At 42.6% G+C, this 15869-nt stretch overlaps 1 protein-coding gene across 1 annotated transcript in view; it reads right to left on the bottom strand.

The window, feature by feature from the left end:
* The window catches only part of Vps13d (vacuolar protein sorting 13 homolog D), a 227482-nt gene that overhangs the window by 150488 nt on the left and 61125 nt on the right, over positions 1-15869 (bottom strand). Inside the window, 6 exon segments of the mRNA XM_034502521.2 lie at positions 3224-3298; positions 3742-3952; positions 5776-5931; positions 9281-9414; positions 10537-10799; positions 14319-14531. Coding sequence (XP_034358412.1) covers positions 3224-3298; positions 3742-3952; positions 5776-5931; positions 9281-9414; positions 10537-10799; positions 14319-14531 — 1052 coding nt within the window.

Below are 15869 nucleotides of genomic sequence, written 5' to 3'. Positions count from 1 at the left end.
AGGGGGCAGGAGCTGAGGAGCCCAGAGTCTCAAGGCCACTTGGTATGCAAGTTTCATCTCCACCCAAGTTCTGCTCATACTGATGTTAACTGTCCTCAAATGTCTTACTTTGTGCATTGTCTGTCTTCTCAATTACAAACTCCCAGAAAGATATGTGTGCGTGCACACACACACACAAACACACAAACACACAAACACACACACATCCACTCACACACTCTCACTCACTCGTGTATTATATATGAGAGAAAGAGAACTCTTAATACCCCCTCCTAAATAACAAGTGTCCTAACACCCTCTTGCCCCAAGAAAAGAAGAAAAAGAAGGAAGGGACAGAAATAAAGGCAAAGAAATAATAGAAGTATGAAGGGAAGGAGGGAAGAAGCAACGTCATTCCACACTCCGAACTCAGAACTTGAGACAATTGGCTTGCTTGAGGGTCTGGGCTTTGAAGCAAGCTGACCATGGTCTAGACTGGTTCTGGTTCTGTACTTCCCAGCTACTGAATACAGAGCAAGCTGTTTGATCTCTGGGCCCTGCAGCACTTAGAGGAAGAACAGAAAGAGGAAGAGAGTGCTCAGAGCAGAGCCTGGTAACTGATCCTGACTTTAAGCAGCTGTTATTTTCATCTTGTTGAGTAATGAGACTAAGTGGCTTTAGTTCAATCACAATGAAATCCAAAAGGTTTGTAGACCGTGGGTACATAAAAAAATGTGTTTGAATAGTTAAAGAAAGAATAAAAATCATAGATATGATGAAGTATAAAGTTAAATCGAAAACCAATGATGACTGAGTAGAAACAAAGCTGAGGGACCCACAGCTAGACCACCCTCACTGTTCTCAGAGGTTCCACACAATATGCAGGTGTGTAGCCTGGGCACAGCATTCTAGAAAAGAATGTGTTCTCTACAGGAAAGAGCTAGAAAGACACCAAAGATATGTGTATGTGTATAGCCTCATGTGTATACACACACACAGAAAGAGAGAGAGAGAGAGAGAGAGAGAGAGAGAGAGAGAGAGAGAGAGAGAGAGAGAGAGAGAGAGCGCCAGAGCACACACTGAAGCACTGAGTCAGCCTAGGTGTCCATCAGTATGACTGGGAACGGAATGAATGGTTCATGTGCACAGTGCAGCAATTCAGTCACAGAGAAGAATGAAATGATGCATTTTAGGGAAAGAACACAAATGGAGACCATCAAATGAAGTAAAATAACTAGGACTCAGAAAGACAAGTGTCACATGACTTCTCTCATTTGTGGAGCCCCCCACCCAGATTCCATATAGATACCCCAAATCACAAATCCCATCTGTAATATCACAGCCCCAACCCACTTATACAGGAGATTCCGAGGCCACGGGACCACTGCAAGCACAAAGCAGCTCGGCCTGTAACTCAGCACCTGTCCTAGTCACTGCTGTGCACTGTGGCTGAAGCATCTGCCAAAAGTAACATAAATTTTCCTTAAAAAATTTACAGACAGAAGGATTGTCCTGACTAAAGATCTCAGCAACCTTAGCACAGGGCTTTTCTGAACATTTCTTTCCTGGCTAAAACTTTTACCTTGCCCTTAAAGTATGCACTTTACAGCTTCTCTTGGGCACCTCTGACTCCCAGGGAACTGCTCTCTGCTTTGGGTCCCTTTTTATGTTATAAAAGGGTTACATAAACACAAGCTCTGCCACACTGTGTACTGAGCAAGTAGCACATAGACTATGGTTGTTAGCCTAAGGATGACTCTTGTCCCAGGCAGGATAGAGAACCATTCCACTGTACTACTCAGAATGACATGAGAGTTAAAACTCATAAATTATTTGTAGGATTGTCAATTTCATTTCCTTCAGACCAGGGCTGAGCTCAAATGATGGAAACCATGGAGTGAGAAGACCACAGTTAAGGAGACTACCATGCAATCTAGCAATAAATAAAATGCAGTGCAGGCCAGGGGCATAGTCCATGAGCTAGTACTTGCCTAGCATGGACTAGCTCAATCTCTAGCACTCAGCTCTGTGTGTTTGCACACCCATAAGCATACAGCACCTAGAAAAGTAGAAAATGCACAGATGGGGAAAGGCTGGAAGGAACCACAACTTCGGTAGTATTGTTTTTTCTTAAAATAAACAAGAGGTGGGTATGGTGTACCATGGTGGAAGGATACAGAGTGCAGTGGGCCACAGTAGAAAGGACACAGGCTTCGTATTGGACAGACCTCTTTGTAATGTACTTTAGGCCAACAGCAATGGATAAACTCAGACAAACTTGCTTAACCTGTCTGAGCCAGTTTCCTCATCTGGAATACAGATAATAATGGCTATTTCTAAGAGCTAAGAGACTCTACAAGAAACCCAGAGCCAGGCTGGAAACAGGGATGGAGCTGAAGGTGCTTGCCTACTAGGTTCTATCAACAGCACTGGATAAAACCAGGCAAGACAGCTGCCTCTAATCCTAGTACTAGGGTGGTAGAGATTGGACGATCATGAGTTTTAAGATCATCCTGGGCCACATAATGGGTTCAAGGCTGACGTGGGCTATACAAATGTCTGATGCTAATAAAACAAAGATGGGCTTAGTCAGATGGCTCAGCGGCTAAAGGCACCTGTGGCTAAAACTGACAACTTAAGTTCAATCCTCAGGACCCACATTATAGAAGGAGACAATTAACTCCAAGCTGTCCTCTAACCACCAAGTGGACTATAAACATATATCCACACAAGTAAATAAATGTAACAGGGGTTTGTTTAACAGCCCAGAGACAGAGTAATAAGAGCTCAGCACATGATCACAGTCATGACTATCAGAGCCTCAGAGCCAGGACCATTACCAACATCACTATAACCAGGACTAACAGCTACTTCAAAGTGTCAGGCACTTATCCAAGCTAGGGCCTCCTCCTGGAGCCTCACAGGTAAGGAAGCATTAGCACTGAGAGGCTCAGTGACTTGGCCAGGGTCCTTTAAAAACAGCTGATGTGAGGCAGAGGAAGAATCTGACCCACGAAGCCAGCTTCAGAGATAACCTCCTGATCATCGCAGAAAACCCTTCTGTCGGATCAAAACTATGGCCAAACCAGAATGATGTTCAGCCCCTCTCTCTCTTCAGGATACATAGGGCTCCTTGAATATTTGTATTCTCTCTCTTACTCTCTCTGATGTAACTGCGGAGGAAATGAGAAGGAAGCACCTGGTTAAGACAAACAGCAAATAATGGAAGCCACACCCAATTTACCTTGACACGCCAGAAGAGCCTTGCGACAGTCATCCATGCTGAAGCCCAGCTCCTGTAGTCTAGCCAGCTGTAACTCTAGGAAATAATTTCATACAGATTACTCCACAGGCTGATGGAAGGGATGACAAATACCATTTCCTTTCTTGAGGCAAAATGAGCTCTTAGTGTAGACCTCTAATCCGTGCACCTTGGACTTTGCTGTCATCCCCTTATGTTTTATAGTTAAGAGTGGAAGATTTTCTCTCAGTGGGAACAGCATGGCTTGAGTTTTCAGAGGAAAAGTCTCAATTTTTCAAATTAAACTTGAAAGTAAGCCATACAACTCCACCAGGTGTTGTAAGGAGAAACCTCTCCCCTTCAAGCTGGAGCAGTTACTATAGGGTATTTGTTTTTTAAGTAAAAACAAACAAATAAAAAAGTCATACTTATGGTTTACAATCATACTTAATGACAATTGGGGGGGGGGGAGAGGATAAGTATTACTAAGAAGACTGATGGGTTTCCAATTCAACACATACCCAAGAGAGGATCTAAGGTGTGTCTTGACCCTTCTCTGATATCCTCTCCAATTCGAGATGCCCCTGGCAGACTACAGCTGACGGAATCTGCCTCCAAGGCTGCTGAGTCTGGTGCTGCAGCACTAGCTTGCTCTGGGATGGATTTTGCAATGGCAAGAAACAGCTGAACATCATTGTAGGAGAGTCTGATATCCAGGGCTTGTAACTGAATCTAATAGAATGTAAAAGGTAGCAATAGTTTTTAAAGTTGCTTTTGGTTTTGTGCCCACATATCACTCAAACATGATTCCTACTTTATGTTCCAAAAGTCCAGATATCAGTAGAACCTTCTCATTTAAAAGATTGTAAGGATCTTGAAATTAAGCAAATGATGATGAGGTACTATCTCAGCCATCAGATAATGGTCACAAAACTGAATGAAATTAAAACTACAACAACAACAACACTAAACTAGGATTATTACTAGAGCAATTAATACCACACAAGATAGAAATATAGCTAGGGGTGAGAATCACCTATTGGTAACATTTTACTAATCCATTTTACATAGTGTCATTATACTTTTTTTAAATCTCTGAAATAAACTGTGATGGATAACTTTGTGAACTTGACACAACATACAATTACCTGGAGAAGAGTCACAGTGTGGGACTGACTTATTAAGTTGGCCTTTGGATATGTCTTAGGGGGTGTGTCTTAAGTTAACTTACATGGAAAGACCCAGCCCACTGTGGGTGGTGCTATTCCCTAGGCAGGAGGTGCTGAAGTGTGTGAGAGAAATCAAGTAAGAAAGCAATTATGAATGCACTCATTTCTCCCTGTTCTTGACTCTGGATATGATTTGACTTCCTGTTTGAAGTTTCTGCCTTGACCTTTTTACAATGTTGAACTGTAACCTGGAATTGTAAAATGAAATATCCTTTTCTCCTCTAAGTCGCTTTCTGTTGCTTTTATCACAGCAACAGAACTGAAACTAGAACACCAACAAAATGGATCTCTTTGCACCCTATATTGCCAGCACTCAGAGGTAGGAGAATCAGGAGTTCAGGCCAGCCTAAGCTACACAGGACCCCATCAATAATAATAGTAATAATAATACATTATTTTTAATAAAAAATAACAATAAATAAAATCTTTTCTTTACTCAAACATAACCTTAGTTGGTCAAGTGTGGAACCACCAACACTCCTCCACAGAGGTAAGCAATACACTCAACTGGTGAGGACAGCACAGACACTGTGAGCAGGCAACAGAGAGTGCAAAGGTCTGTAAGGAGACTTATTCACTCACTCAACGTTTTCTAGTGAAGTACTGCTGAAACTAAAAAGCAACAAGGCTTTCTCTATTGGCTCCCCATGATGCGAGTGAGCTGATTAATCACTGCCCTCTAAAAAAAAAAAAACCAAAAACAAACAAACAAACAAACAAAACCACAGAATACCTGGCTTAGAGAGACGGCTCAGTGGTTCAGAGCATTTACAACTCTTCCAGAGCATCTGAGTTCAGTTTCCAGAGCCCACACTAGGCAACTCACAACTGCCTATAACTTCAGCTCTTTATTCTGGCCTCTGTGTACACACACACACACACACACACACACACACACACACACACACACACACACACAAAGTAAAATAAAATCTTTGCCTGGCTTCAGCTTCAGTTGTCATTCCCTAACCACCTCTCAGTCCTGGCCGGTGAGACCTGCTTCTGCCCTAATGCGGCTTTTGGACCTGGAATGCTCTCCTCCTCTGCTGGCTTATATCCTATCTGCTCCTGGACTGCTCAATCCTGCAGCATTCAACACACAGGAATATTCCTACCTATATTGAGTTCTGCTTTCTGTCAACTTTTACAGAAATTCAAGATGATACTAGCAATTTAAAGGGTCATCTATCTTTGTCCACACGGCAAGATCCTAGGTAACATCACATTTATTTTTGCATCTACTGAGGTACCTACAATGGTGTTAGACTGAGTACCTGCACAGGGAACCTACAGTGCCTCCATGGATTGGACATGGCTCAGCATTACCTCTAGAATGGGTGGGAAGTCCTCACTGTTGAATGCATCCGTCAACCCAGAACTGTTCTGGTAAGAAGAGCTCCCCACCAGCTCCACTTGGATTTGAACTGGATCCACAATTGATAGAGCAGTGTCCTGCTCATTCCCGAGTCGGCATGAAAACACCTGAAAATGAAGCACAGGACAACAAGGATTACAGCTGGCCTTGGGAGGCACTAACACTTAGCGCACCAGTGAGCTGTCTCAAGAGCAACCAGCTGCTCTCACAGGACCTGAAATAAATGCTGTTAAGTTCCAAGGCTGCCACTCTAGCTGGTGGCCAAGAGTAGGTTCAGTGGTCCACCTGCAGTAAATTGTTTCCATTCAACCACACCGGTGGGCTTACAGATATTTTCCCCCTTTGATTCAATAATCCCACTTCTCTCTAGAAACTAGCCTAAGGAAATACAAAATATAGAAATTTTTACTAATAATTTTAATAGTTAAATCAGGGGGGGAAAGGAGCAACCAAAGTAGCACCACATCTACTTGGTAAAGCAGCTGAGTCACCTAAACAAGGGAGTTAAAAGCCAGAGACCACGTGACACACTAACCCTAACTTCAGCCCCTGAGAGACTGAGGCAGGAGGATCACAAGTTTGAAAAGACTGTATAGAAGACTGGTATGATGGAGCATGCCCTTAATCTCTACTAAGATCAGCACATCACAGGTAACATAAAAATACAGCCCCATCAAAATATTACGAAGTTAGGCATGGTGTCTTTTGCCTGTAATCCCAATACTTGGAAAGCTGAGCCACAAGGACTATAAACTAAAAGGCTGCCTATGCTACATACTGGAACCCTATTTTCAAGTGAATAATAATAATAATAATAATAATAATAATAATAATAATATCTTGTCTTTTAAAGACAAGATAGAACACACCAAAAACAATAGAAATTATATATTTTATAGGAATTTTCCCTTCTTTCAGAATTTCTTAATTTTAAAGACCATTTATTTTTGAAGCTGAGGGGTAAGTACATAGGAGTCCATTACATTAGACCTCATACTCTGTATGCATTAAATATTCTACAATGCTAACAAATAGATATACTTCAGGGCAGACAGAAGGAAGTGGGGAGAGGGGCTCCTACTCTGGGTTGAATTACTGTAGTGTTCAATGGGAGCATGGAATAAAGTAGGGACCATTCATTTGAAGCTATTCATCTCCCGACAGTTCTCTATCTTCATGGGGGCTTTTCTTAGCACTGTGGAAAACAACTATACTCAAGATTAAGGCATTATATACTTCACCAATTCTCCCCAGTGATCTATCAACTAAAATCTTGTCATACCACCTAAAAAATTGGGCATCTCAAATATTTTGCCACTTCGTTTTACTGAGATTAGGGGACAGGAAAGTTTCTTTCTTTTTTTTTTCCTCTTTGGGGACTTCAGCTACACAAAGCCCAACAGTACTGACTGTTCCTTAATCAATCACTACAATGCCCCATTCAGTGCTAGCCTTGTCATGGCCTACAAAGCAGATGACCTGCAAGTCCAACATCTGAGCATATAGCTCCTTGTCCCAAGTTGAGCATTTTGCACCTTACAGAAGCAAGTGGTCAAGGAGCAAATAACCCCCACCCCCATTTTATTCAGCCACACCTGAACCCTGAGGGAGGACTATATACAAAATGAGTACTGATTGGAAGGGACTCAGAGTTCTATCAGAAGGGGCAAGAGACTGAGCAAACATTCTACTACATGGCAAGAGGAACATTCACTAAGATCCCCAAGGTAAGAGCATCCCACAGAGATGGCTTCTACCTTGTCCCTTCTGTTGTCTCAAAACATAAGAGACAGAGTGAATGCTGCTTAATACTGTATATGGCATATCCTGGTGAAAACGGGTACAAATTTCTTCCTTTATAATAATCACACCAACGTCAGAGACATGGTTCTTTAGGTCACACATAACTCTCCAGAGCAGACTATAGATGAGATATTTCTGAAGAGATGGATACCATATAAAACCCTCACCGCCTTTTCTAAGAAGGCCTGCCCCACCCCAGGGCCCTGGATCTTCACAGGACTACATACTCAGTGTGAGGAAAGGGAATTCAAGGCAAGCAGGACCAGTGCCTCAGCTATGTAAACCTTTAATAGAGTTTTCCTGAGACTTTAGAGGAAAAAATATTCATTTTACTATTTCCTTCAGAGACTACACAAAACCAACTGTATCTGACAATCCATTAATCAATCCCCAACTGGATCTCACTTCTAAATCCTCCCTGAGTGACCACAGGGGAGATATAATGTGAGATGTTAAGTTGGCACATGTGAAAGAGCCCTGTGGTACATGTTTTTCAGCACTGGTAAGAAATACCGCATAAATCCTGGTGAGGAGAGATGAGACATGCAGAGCCAGACCACCCAACAAGGTACTAATAGGAATAGGAACTAAGAAAGTCTCCCTGAATAATGTCCTGGGAAGGCAGGGTGTATAGGAAAAAGTCCTGTGTGTTCATAGCCTTGCACTAGAGGAGAGAACACAGGACAGTAAGCTACCAGACTGAAAGAGAAAGCAAGAGGCCATTTACTGAACGATGTTTCCCTAAGAGTTCAGGAGGCCATGATGAATATGATGGCATAGGTCTATAATCCCAGCTACTCCAGTGGCTAAAGCAGAAGAATCAAAAGCTCAAGGCTAGCCTAGGCAACTGGGACAATCAAAATAGAGAAAGACTGAGCTGGACAGGAACATAACCTACCTCAGTTGATACAGTGCTTACCTAGCATGCACAGGGCCTTAGGTTTAATACAAAGCAATACACACACACACACACACACACAGAGTCCATTATACATACTATATATCCATATTATATATAAAATTTATATATATATATATCATGCATGTATAATATATATAAATTATAAACATACTATATATCACATATGCTATATATGTACATATATATAAATTATACACTATATATCTGAATATAAATTGCATATATATACTATATCATATATATTATATACGTATATGTCTATTAAGATCATATAGATGGACTATATATCTGTGTATATAAATTATACTGCATTATATATATGTATATACACTTATAAAGTACATGCATTACATATATCTATATATAAATTACAAAACACAACACACTATATATATCTTATAACTATATATATATATACATATATATATAGTTATATGTATATAGTTATATATTACACACACACACACAAACATTTTTATAAAGATACGAGTTTTGAGTCTTTTCCCAGCCCTAATGACTCAGAGGCTCTGGAGGTTGGGACCAGCAAACAGTTTGACATAAAAAGGAACCAGGTGGGGATATAGCTTAGCAGTAAAATGCTTGCCTCAGCATTCACAAGGCCCTCCATTCCTAGCACTGGAAGATAAGCATTCAGAAGGCAAACAAATACTTTTCCAGATGCTTCTCTTTGGAGCCCAACATACAATGCTGTGGTCAACACACAAACTTACCTCAATGCCAAACAAACTTCCTGAAAAGGGGCGATCAATAAAGCGGGGCTTATAGGTGAGCACTGTGGTGCCTTTCAGAATAATGGCATTGGTATCAAAGCAGGACACATCTTCAACAACCACAAACTCTGTGCCTGCAAAGGACAGCATCATCAGTCAAGGCAAGCAAGGACATCACAAACTGTCCAAACACAAGTGGCACAGTTGTACCAGGTGAGAATACCGACTGTTCACTCTCCAGGCAGCTTTACTATCATCCCAGACCTGGAATCTGGATAGCACAGCTGCTAACAGAGCAAGACCTAACACAAAGGACCAGAATTAGCTCCTCTCTTTGACCTGAATGTTCAAGACAGATAGGGAAATGATATCTCAGTCATTGTGGGAGGCCCAAAAGATACTCTGAGATTAAGAAGGGTTTCCCAAGCTCAAGAGATGGCTCAAAGGTTAAGAGTACTGGCTGCTCTTCCAGAAGTCCTGAGTTCAATTCCCAGCAACTACATGTTGGTTCAGAAACATCTGTAATGTGATCTGATTCCCTTTTCGGATGGGCATGAAGACAGAGTACTCATATACACAAAATACATCTTAGGAGAAAAAAGAGAGCACCCCTTCTCCAAAGGACTTAGAATCCAAGCAAAAAGTCAGATGGGTTGGTCAGGCAGCATGGCCATCACAACAGTTTGGTGCAGCTCTTCATGCTGCCCACAGGAGTGCATCCCACTGCTGTCTGCTCAGCTGCCATGTTAGTGAGCACTGGAAGCTTTTGATCATTTGTGTCTAAAAGACTCACTCACTGGGTTTTCATCCAAAAAAAAAAAAAAAAAACCACTATGAAGCTAGGTGTAGAGGTTTACACCAACAACCCCAACACTTAAGAGACAAGTTCCATGCCAGCCTGTGATATGGTGAGACCTGCCAGAAGAGAGAGAGAGAGACAGAGACAGAGAGAGAGAGAGAGAGACAGAGAGAGAGAGAGAGAGAGAGAGAGAGAGAGAGAGAGAGAGAGACACACTTTATTCTCAGCATTCAGAAGACAGAAGCAAACAGGTCTCAGTGTTTGAGGCCAGCCTAGTCTATGTGAGATACTGTTTCAAATTTTTAAAGAGAGAGAGAGAGAGAGAGAGAGAGAGAGAGAGAGAGAGAGAGAGAGAGAAAAGAAAAGGGGCGTGGCTGGCACACAGAAACTCTCCTGTAAGATTGGTCTGACTTAACATCCAAACTATTAATCAGTGAAGCACACTATGACCAATCACCTGTTACATTGACCTTGACCTCCAGGTGCCTCTCATTGGACATGGGGAGGGAAGACCGCTTGGTGACTACTCCACTCTTAACAGTTTTGGGAACAACAGCAGATTCACTGCTGGCATTGCGGTGGCGTGCAGGAGTGACATTTTGTTTCTTAATATCACTGGGGGTGTGCAGGAAGTCATGGACCAACAGCAACCAGTCAAATATGAGAAATACACGGAGATTGTTGAGAACAACGGTAAAACAGGAGGAATCCTTTGTAGATCTACAAAAAACAAGGCAGAAAAAAACAGAATTGCAAAGAGAAACATGTATTTAATCATGGCCTAGGCCTTCCTCAGGCCCAGCAAGTAGCAATTCAGGGTTATTCTTCTGTTTTAATGTTATCCCTGTGTTATCCAAGGTGACCTCATATGCCTAGACTCAGTGGTTCGGGCTGCTGTGTAGCTGGAAATTCAGGTGTGCAGCACAATGCCAGGTCCCATTCCAGAGGAACAAGTACTCTTAAATCAATGAACCAACTGCCAGCTCTTTACTAAACACAATAATATTAACCAAGAGTACTGTACTGAAGAAGGCAAGATAGCAGTGCCCTTAACTGAGATGATTCTGTAACAGGTACTTGGCAGTGTTGACATTGTTGGCTGTCTTTAATAATGTTATTATGATTATTAATTAAGAGGGCACATTGACACCTGGTAGGGAGAGCTGGGATGCTCCTAGACATGCCACAACACACAGGACAGCCTGATCTGAAATACCAATGCAGGGTGCACATCCCAGTCCAACCCAAAAGGCTCAAAATCTGACCTGAGAGCCTTTGGGTGCTCTTTTCGTTTTGTTATGTGTATGGGTATTGTCTGTATGTACATCTTTGCACTACATGTGTACAGTGCCCAAGGGGGCCAGAAAAGGGCCTTGGTCCCCTGGGACAGGATTACTAACAGTGGTGAGTCATCATTGGTCTTCTAAGAATGAAACCTGTGCCCTCTGAAAGCAGCCTTAACTGCTGAGGCATCTCCCCCTGGATATGACTAGAAGAGTTTGACTGGCAAAGCCTATGCAAATTCTCCAAAATGCCAGCAGAAGAATCCAAATTCTAAGTTGCTTTTGGGCCTTGGCACTTCTTTTAAGAATGGTCAACCTGCAGTGCTGGTCTGGGAAAAGCTATAGATCTAAGAGGAAAGGCAGAGGCTTAGAAGTTGAGAGACCCACACTAAAACTGCATCATTCTCAATCAGTGTTACCTGGGTATATCAACCTGTCTCCTCACATATGAAGTGAGAAGTGCTCACACTGTGAGAAAGCAACAGGCACGTAGCAGGTACTCCCCGAACACCAGCTTCTTCCCTGATGGGCAGCTCTAGGATTGACAAGCCTCTCAGAAGCTCAGGACTGCTTCACAAACACCACATTCATATACAATTGCTGTCTTGCTTCTTTAGCTACAACTAACCTCACTCAGACACCAATCTTTTAGCCTGAGAAGAGGACACTGGCCATAGATGGATAGTAAGCATCCTAGAGTGGAAATGCGGCAAAGGGAAAACCAGGGGACAAGGACTTGTTTTATAGTCTTCAAGATTCCCAAGAAAGTCTCCCAGGCCTGGCCTGAAGCCACAGTGTTCTCAGAGCAATGGCCAGCTCTACTACCACACTAGCAGGCAGAGGAAGGGAAACCAGAGACAGACTAGTGACAAGCCATAGGGTCTGAAGGTTGAACTTGTGAAAAAAAAACCCTGGCTCTGGCTGTACATTTACTCACTTTCAAGCCTATTTGGGAAAGGCTGACTTAGGGATGTGCCTAAGGCTGCTTTCTCTAGTCTTGTTTCTGCTAAACCTGGCTCACTGCCGCTAGTTAAAGGGCATGGCGAGACACAGCTCCTTCTCACACATAGCATTTGTCACAGAAACACTCTACCCTTTGTAATGGACAAAAAATGTTGCCCTCCGTAAAAATTTTCCAGCCCATTTTGAGCAGAGACTGTCAGAATTCAGTGCTAACTGGAAAGTAAGTGTGTCAGACTCTGCTTCTGGAAAATATTTCAAGCCTTTAAACACTGTGAAGTGATTTATATTTGACATACAAAATCCCAACAGAAGAACAATTCTTCCTGAAGCAGTTCACTCCTCTCACTAACAAGGGCACTTCTGTTAGCAAGAGCCAAGGTAAGAACTGATTGTTTCGATGCATGAAATTACATGCCTTTAGTATATCTGCAGAATAACACTTTGGGCCTCCTGTATATTAAAGCCATGATAAGGAGAGTCAAAGAGCTGACTACTTAGGAAGTCAAGATCAGTAAGAAAAAGCAAATGCCAAATTATCCCTCTGCAACAGGACCAAATACACAAAAACCTTCCCTTCTGAGAAATCTTCAAAGAGGCTACCAAACACACCCATCATATCCCAAGGCTATACTCAGCCACTGACAGAGGCCAGAGGGCCAGAGTTAAGGGACTCAGCTTTGATATCAAAGGGCAGGTCTAACTTGTGACTACTACACTTTTAAGCCGTGTAACCTTCCAAGAGTCACTTGGACCTTTTCCAGGTGTCTACCTCTTCATGTGTAAAAGGGGAGAGAAATTGCCCGTGTTTGCAGATCTGGGAGGATTCAATTAGTAGTAGATAAGGTGCCTGGTCAAGTCAGGGACCAGCAGAAAGCCACTAGCATTGCCACTGCTGGGTACACAAGAGCTAAAATGTCTCTTTGCTGGGCTTCCTAAAGGCGTATGAGACACCAAGACCTCCTTCCTTCAAAGGCTAAACTCTTCGCAGCACACTGAAATGCCAGCCATACACATACAAGAATAGCCCCAAGTCATAAGAATCTCATACAAGCTATGACAACAGTAACAGCAGCAGCTTCTGCAGGCGCCAAGTGACTTGTCAGAACAATTCAACTCTCACCCCTGCCCAAGGGTAAAGGCATAGTTTTTTGTTTGAATTTTAGTTCATTCCATAAAAGAGGAAAGTCAATCACAAAGCTCAACAAGGATGCATTGCTACAAAGAGGAAGACTAAGTCTTGGGGATAAGGTCTGTCTGATTCTAGACCATCTTCCCTCCTCTCTCTGCCCCACTGCCAGACAGGAATAAATAACATTCAGGTCAAACCACCCTTCTTTCATACAGACCAAAAGGTTTTTTGGCTTGAGTTTTTTCCCTTAAACTCACATAATTTCTTCCTTCCCCAAGCCACTTTACAAATTAAAGCTTACAAGGAGGTTTGTTGTTGGTTTTTTTTTTTTTTTTTTTTTTTTTTTTTTGCATCTGGCTCAATGTCAAACTCCCTTTCTTTCTTTTCTTTCTTTCTTTTTTTTTTTTTAAAGCAACAGAGACATCTTTTGGTGAAACCATAATACTGCAAGTGAGCAGGGGCTGTTAACACAGCACAGAGCTAGTGAGTGCTTGTGAGCCTCCTACTGCCTATCTTCACAGTTTCTCTTTGATGTTCTAAAGCCACAGGAACTTGGCCCATTGGCCATGAAGGGAAATATCGCCATAAGGAAAGGCAGAATTGGGGAGCCAAATGTGGGGATAATCCCAGCACTGGGGAAGTGGAGAAGGGAAATATCGCCATAAGGAAAGGCAGAGTTGGGGAGCCAAATGTGGGGATAATCCCAGCACTGGGGAAGTGGAGGCAGGAAGGAAACCCTGGGCTACATAGTAAACTTCAAGCTACACTGGGCTATACAGTGAGACCTATCTGGGGGTGAGGGATGTAGGGTGGAGGACAACACAGACAGACAAAGGAAAGCAGAGTGGTGTCTGCCTCCACTACCTGAAATGCAGTTCAATTTGAATGGAGCCCTGGGTGGCGCTGCTGCTCTTGGAGGGCTGAAAGATACAGTTGAACACATTGGTCATGCCATGGCTGGGCTTCTGCCCAGAATAGCGGGTGTCAAATGCCATCATAGAATGGGAAACCAAGTTAATGGACTTGGTCTGGTTGGAAAAACTCTCATAGAGCAGCTTACATTTCTTAAAGTCAAATCTGAAAGGGAAGAAAGCAAAGGAGAAGTTAAACACAATCCTACCTTAGGAAATGAAGTTCAGGTGTGGAAAAAGAGTGACATCATCAGTGTACCAGAGTACCATTCAATCTGAGATCCTGAACTGGTTTTGTTTTGAACAGGGCACTCAAAATGCAGTCATGATAAGGCACTGTGCCTTAAACCTTTTCCAATTGAAGAGAGGAGATTATATCCACAGGAATGCATGAGGAATAATAATATACCCAATCTATTATATCCTTAATGATTTACCACCCCATGTTCTATCCTAAGCTAACAAAGCCATGTGTTAAATCATAATCCCCAAGGGATATCAAGGGTCTCTTTTGACCTTCATCTGTGAACTTATAGCTTGCCTAAGGTTTCTCTCTCCAGAGTCAGCAGGCACACCTGTGTAAGACCACTACAGCTCACTGGAAGCAACATCCTACTCTGCACTCAGAGAAGTAAGAAAACTGACCCATCAACAGGAAGTGCATCCAGACCTTTTTGGAAAAAGAGAAAGTTGCAAAGAGCGATTAGGAGTTGCTCAGTACCATTACGATACACACAGAATCAATCATTCTGCATTGAAAACCTCAAGGTACACATCAAAAGAGTAGCTAGCCCCCAAAAATGCAGGTTCACCATGGCATGGCTCCCCTCAGCTGATCTGGGAGCAGGCCACACAAGCTTTGAACAGAAAGACATGATAAGTCAGAGTGCTTCAGACAGGCCTTACTAGCCTTGACACCCCATTTTCAAATGTGACCCAACTCTCCAGCCATATAACCTGGGGCTAGTAAAATAAGTAAATACATAAATAAACCAACAACAGCGATCTATCTAGAGAACTAGAGCATGAGCTGCTCCACTTAGAGATCAAGAGAGAGCTTTGAGGATAAAAATACAATGCACAATACAAAATACAAAATAAAAATACAATACGAAATCCCACTCTGTATTCCTACACCACAGATTTCAACTAGCCAGCACACACCCATGAAGGAAGCAGTTGCTGTGTTGCTTTCTAGAGGTTTCCAAGCAGGGAGCTCAGCCCAGGGCTGCCAATTTTCAAAACAGTTCTCATTCATATTCTCTATCTGTCTGTCTATCTATATCTGCCTGAATTCTCTCAATTTAAAACACTGACCCTTGAGGTAGTCACCAGAGGCACTCTGCCCACAACTGTGCCAAAACTGTACAGACTCAGGACACGGTGCCCCATTCCCCACTCCTTAATACTCGTGGGACCAAGCTCCAGCTCCAAGTGTACCAGAGCACTGAAGTGCTACCTGAAGCTATTCCAGAGCTCTTTATTTTTCAGTTTTCCCTGTACA

The sequence above is a fragment of the Arvicanthis niloticus genome, chromosome 5, assembly GCF_011762505.2.
Source record: "Arvicanthis niloticus isolate mArvNil1 chromosome 5, mArvNil1.pat.X, whole genome shotgun sequence".
Classification (NCBI taxonomy): domain Eukaryota; kingdom Metazoa; phylum Chordata; class Mammalia; order Rodentia; family Muridae; genus Arvicanthis; species Arvicanthis niloticus.
Note: the sequence above shows the minus strand (reverse complement) of the source record. Positions and strands in the feature narration are given on the sequence as shown.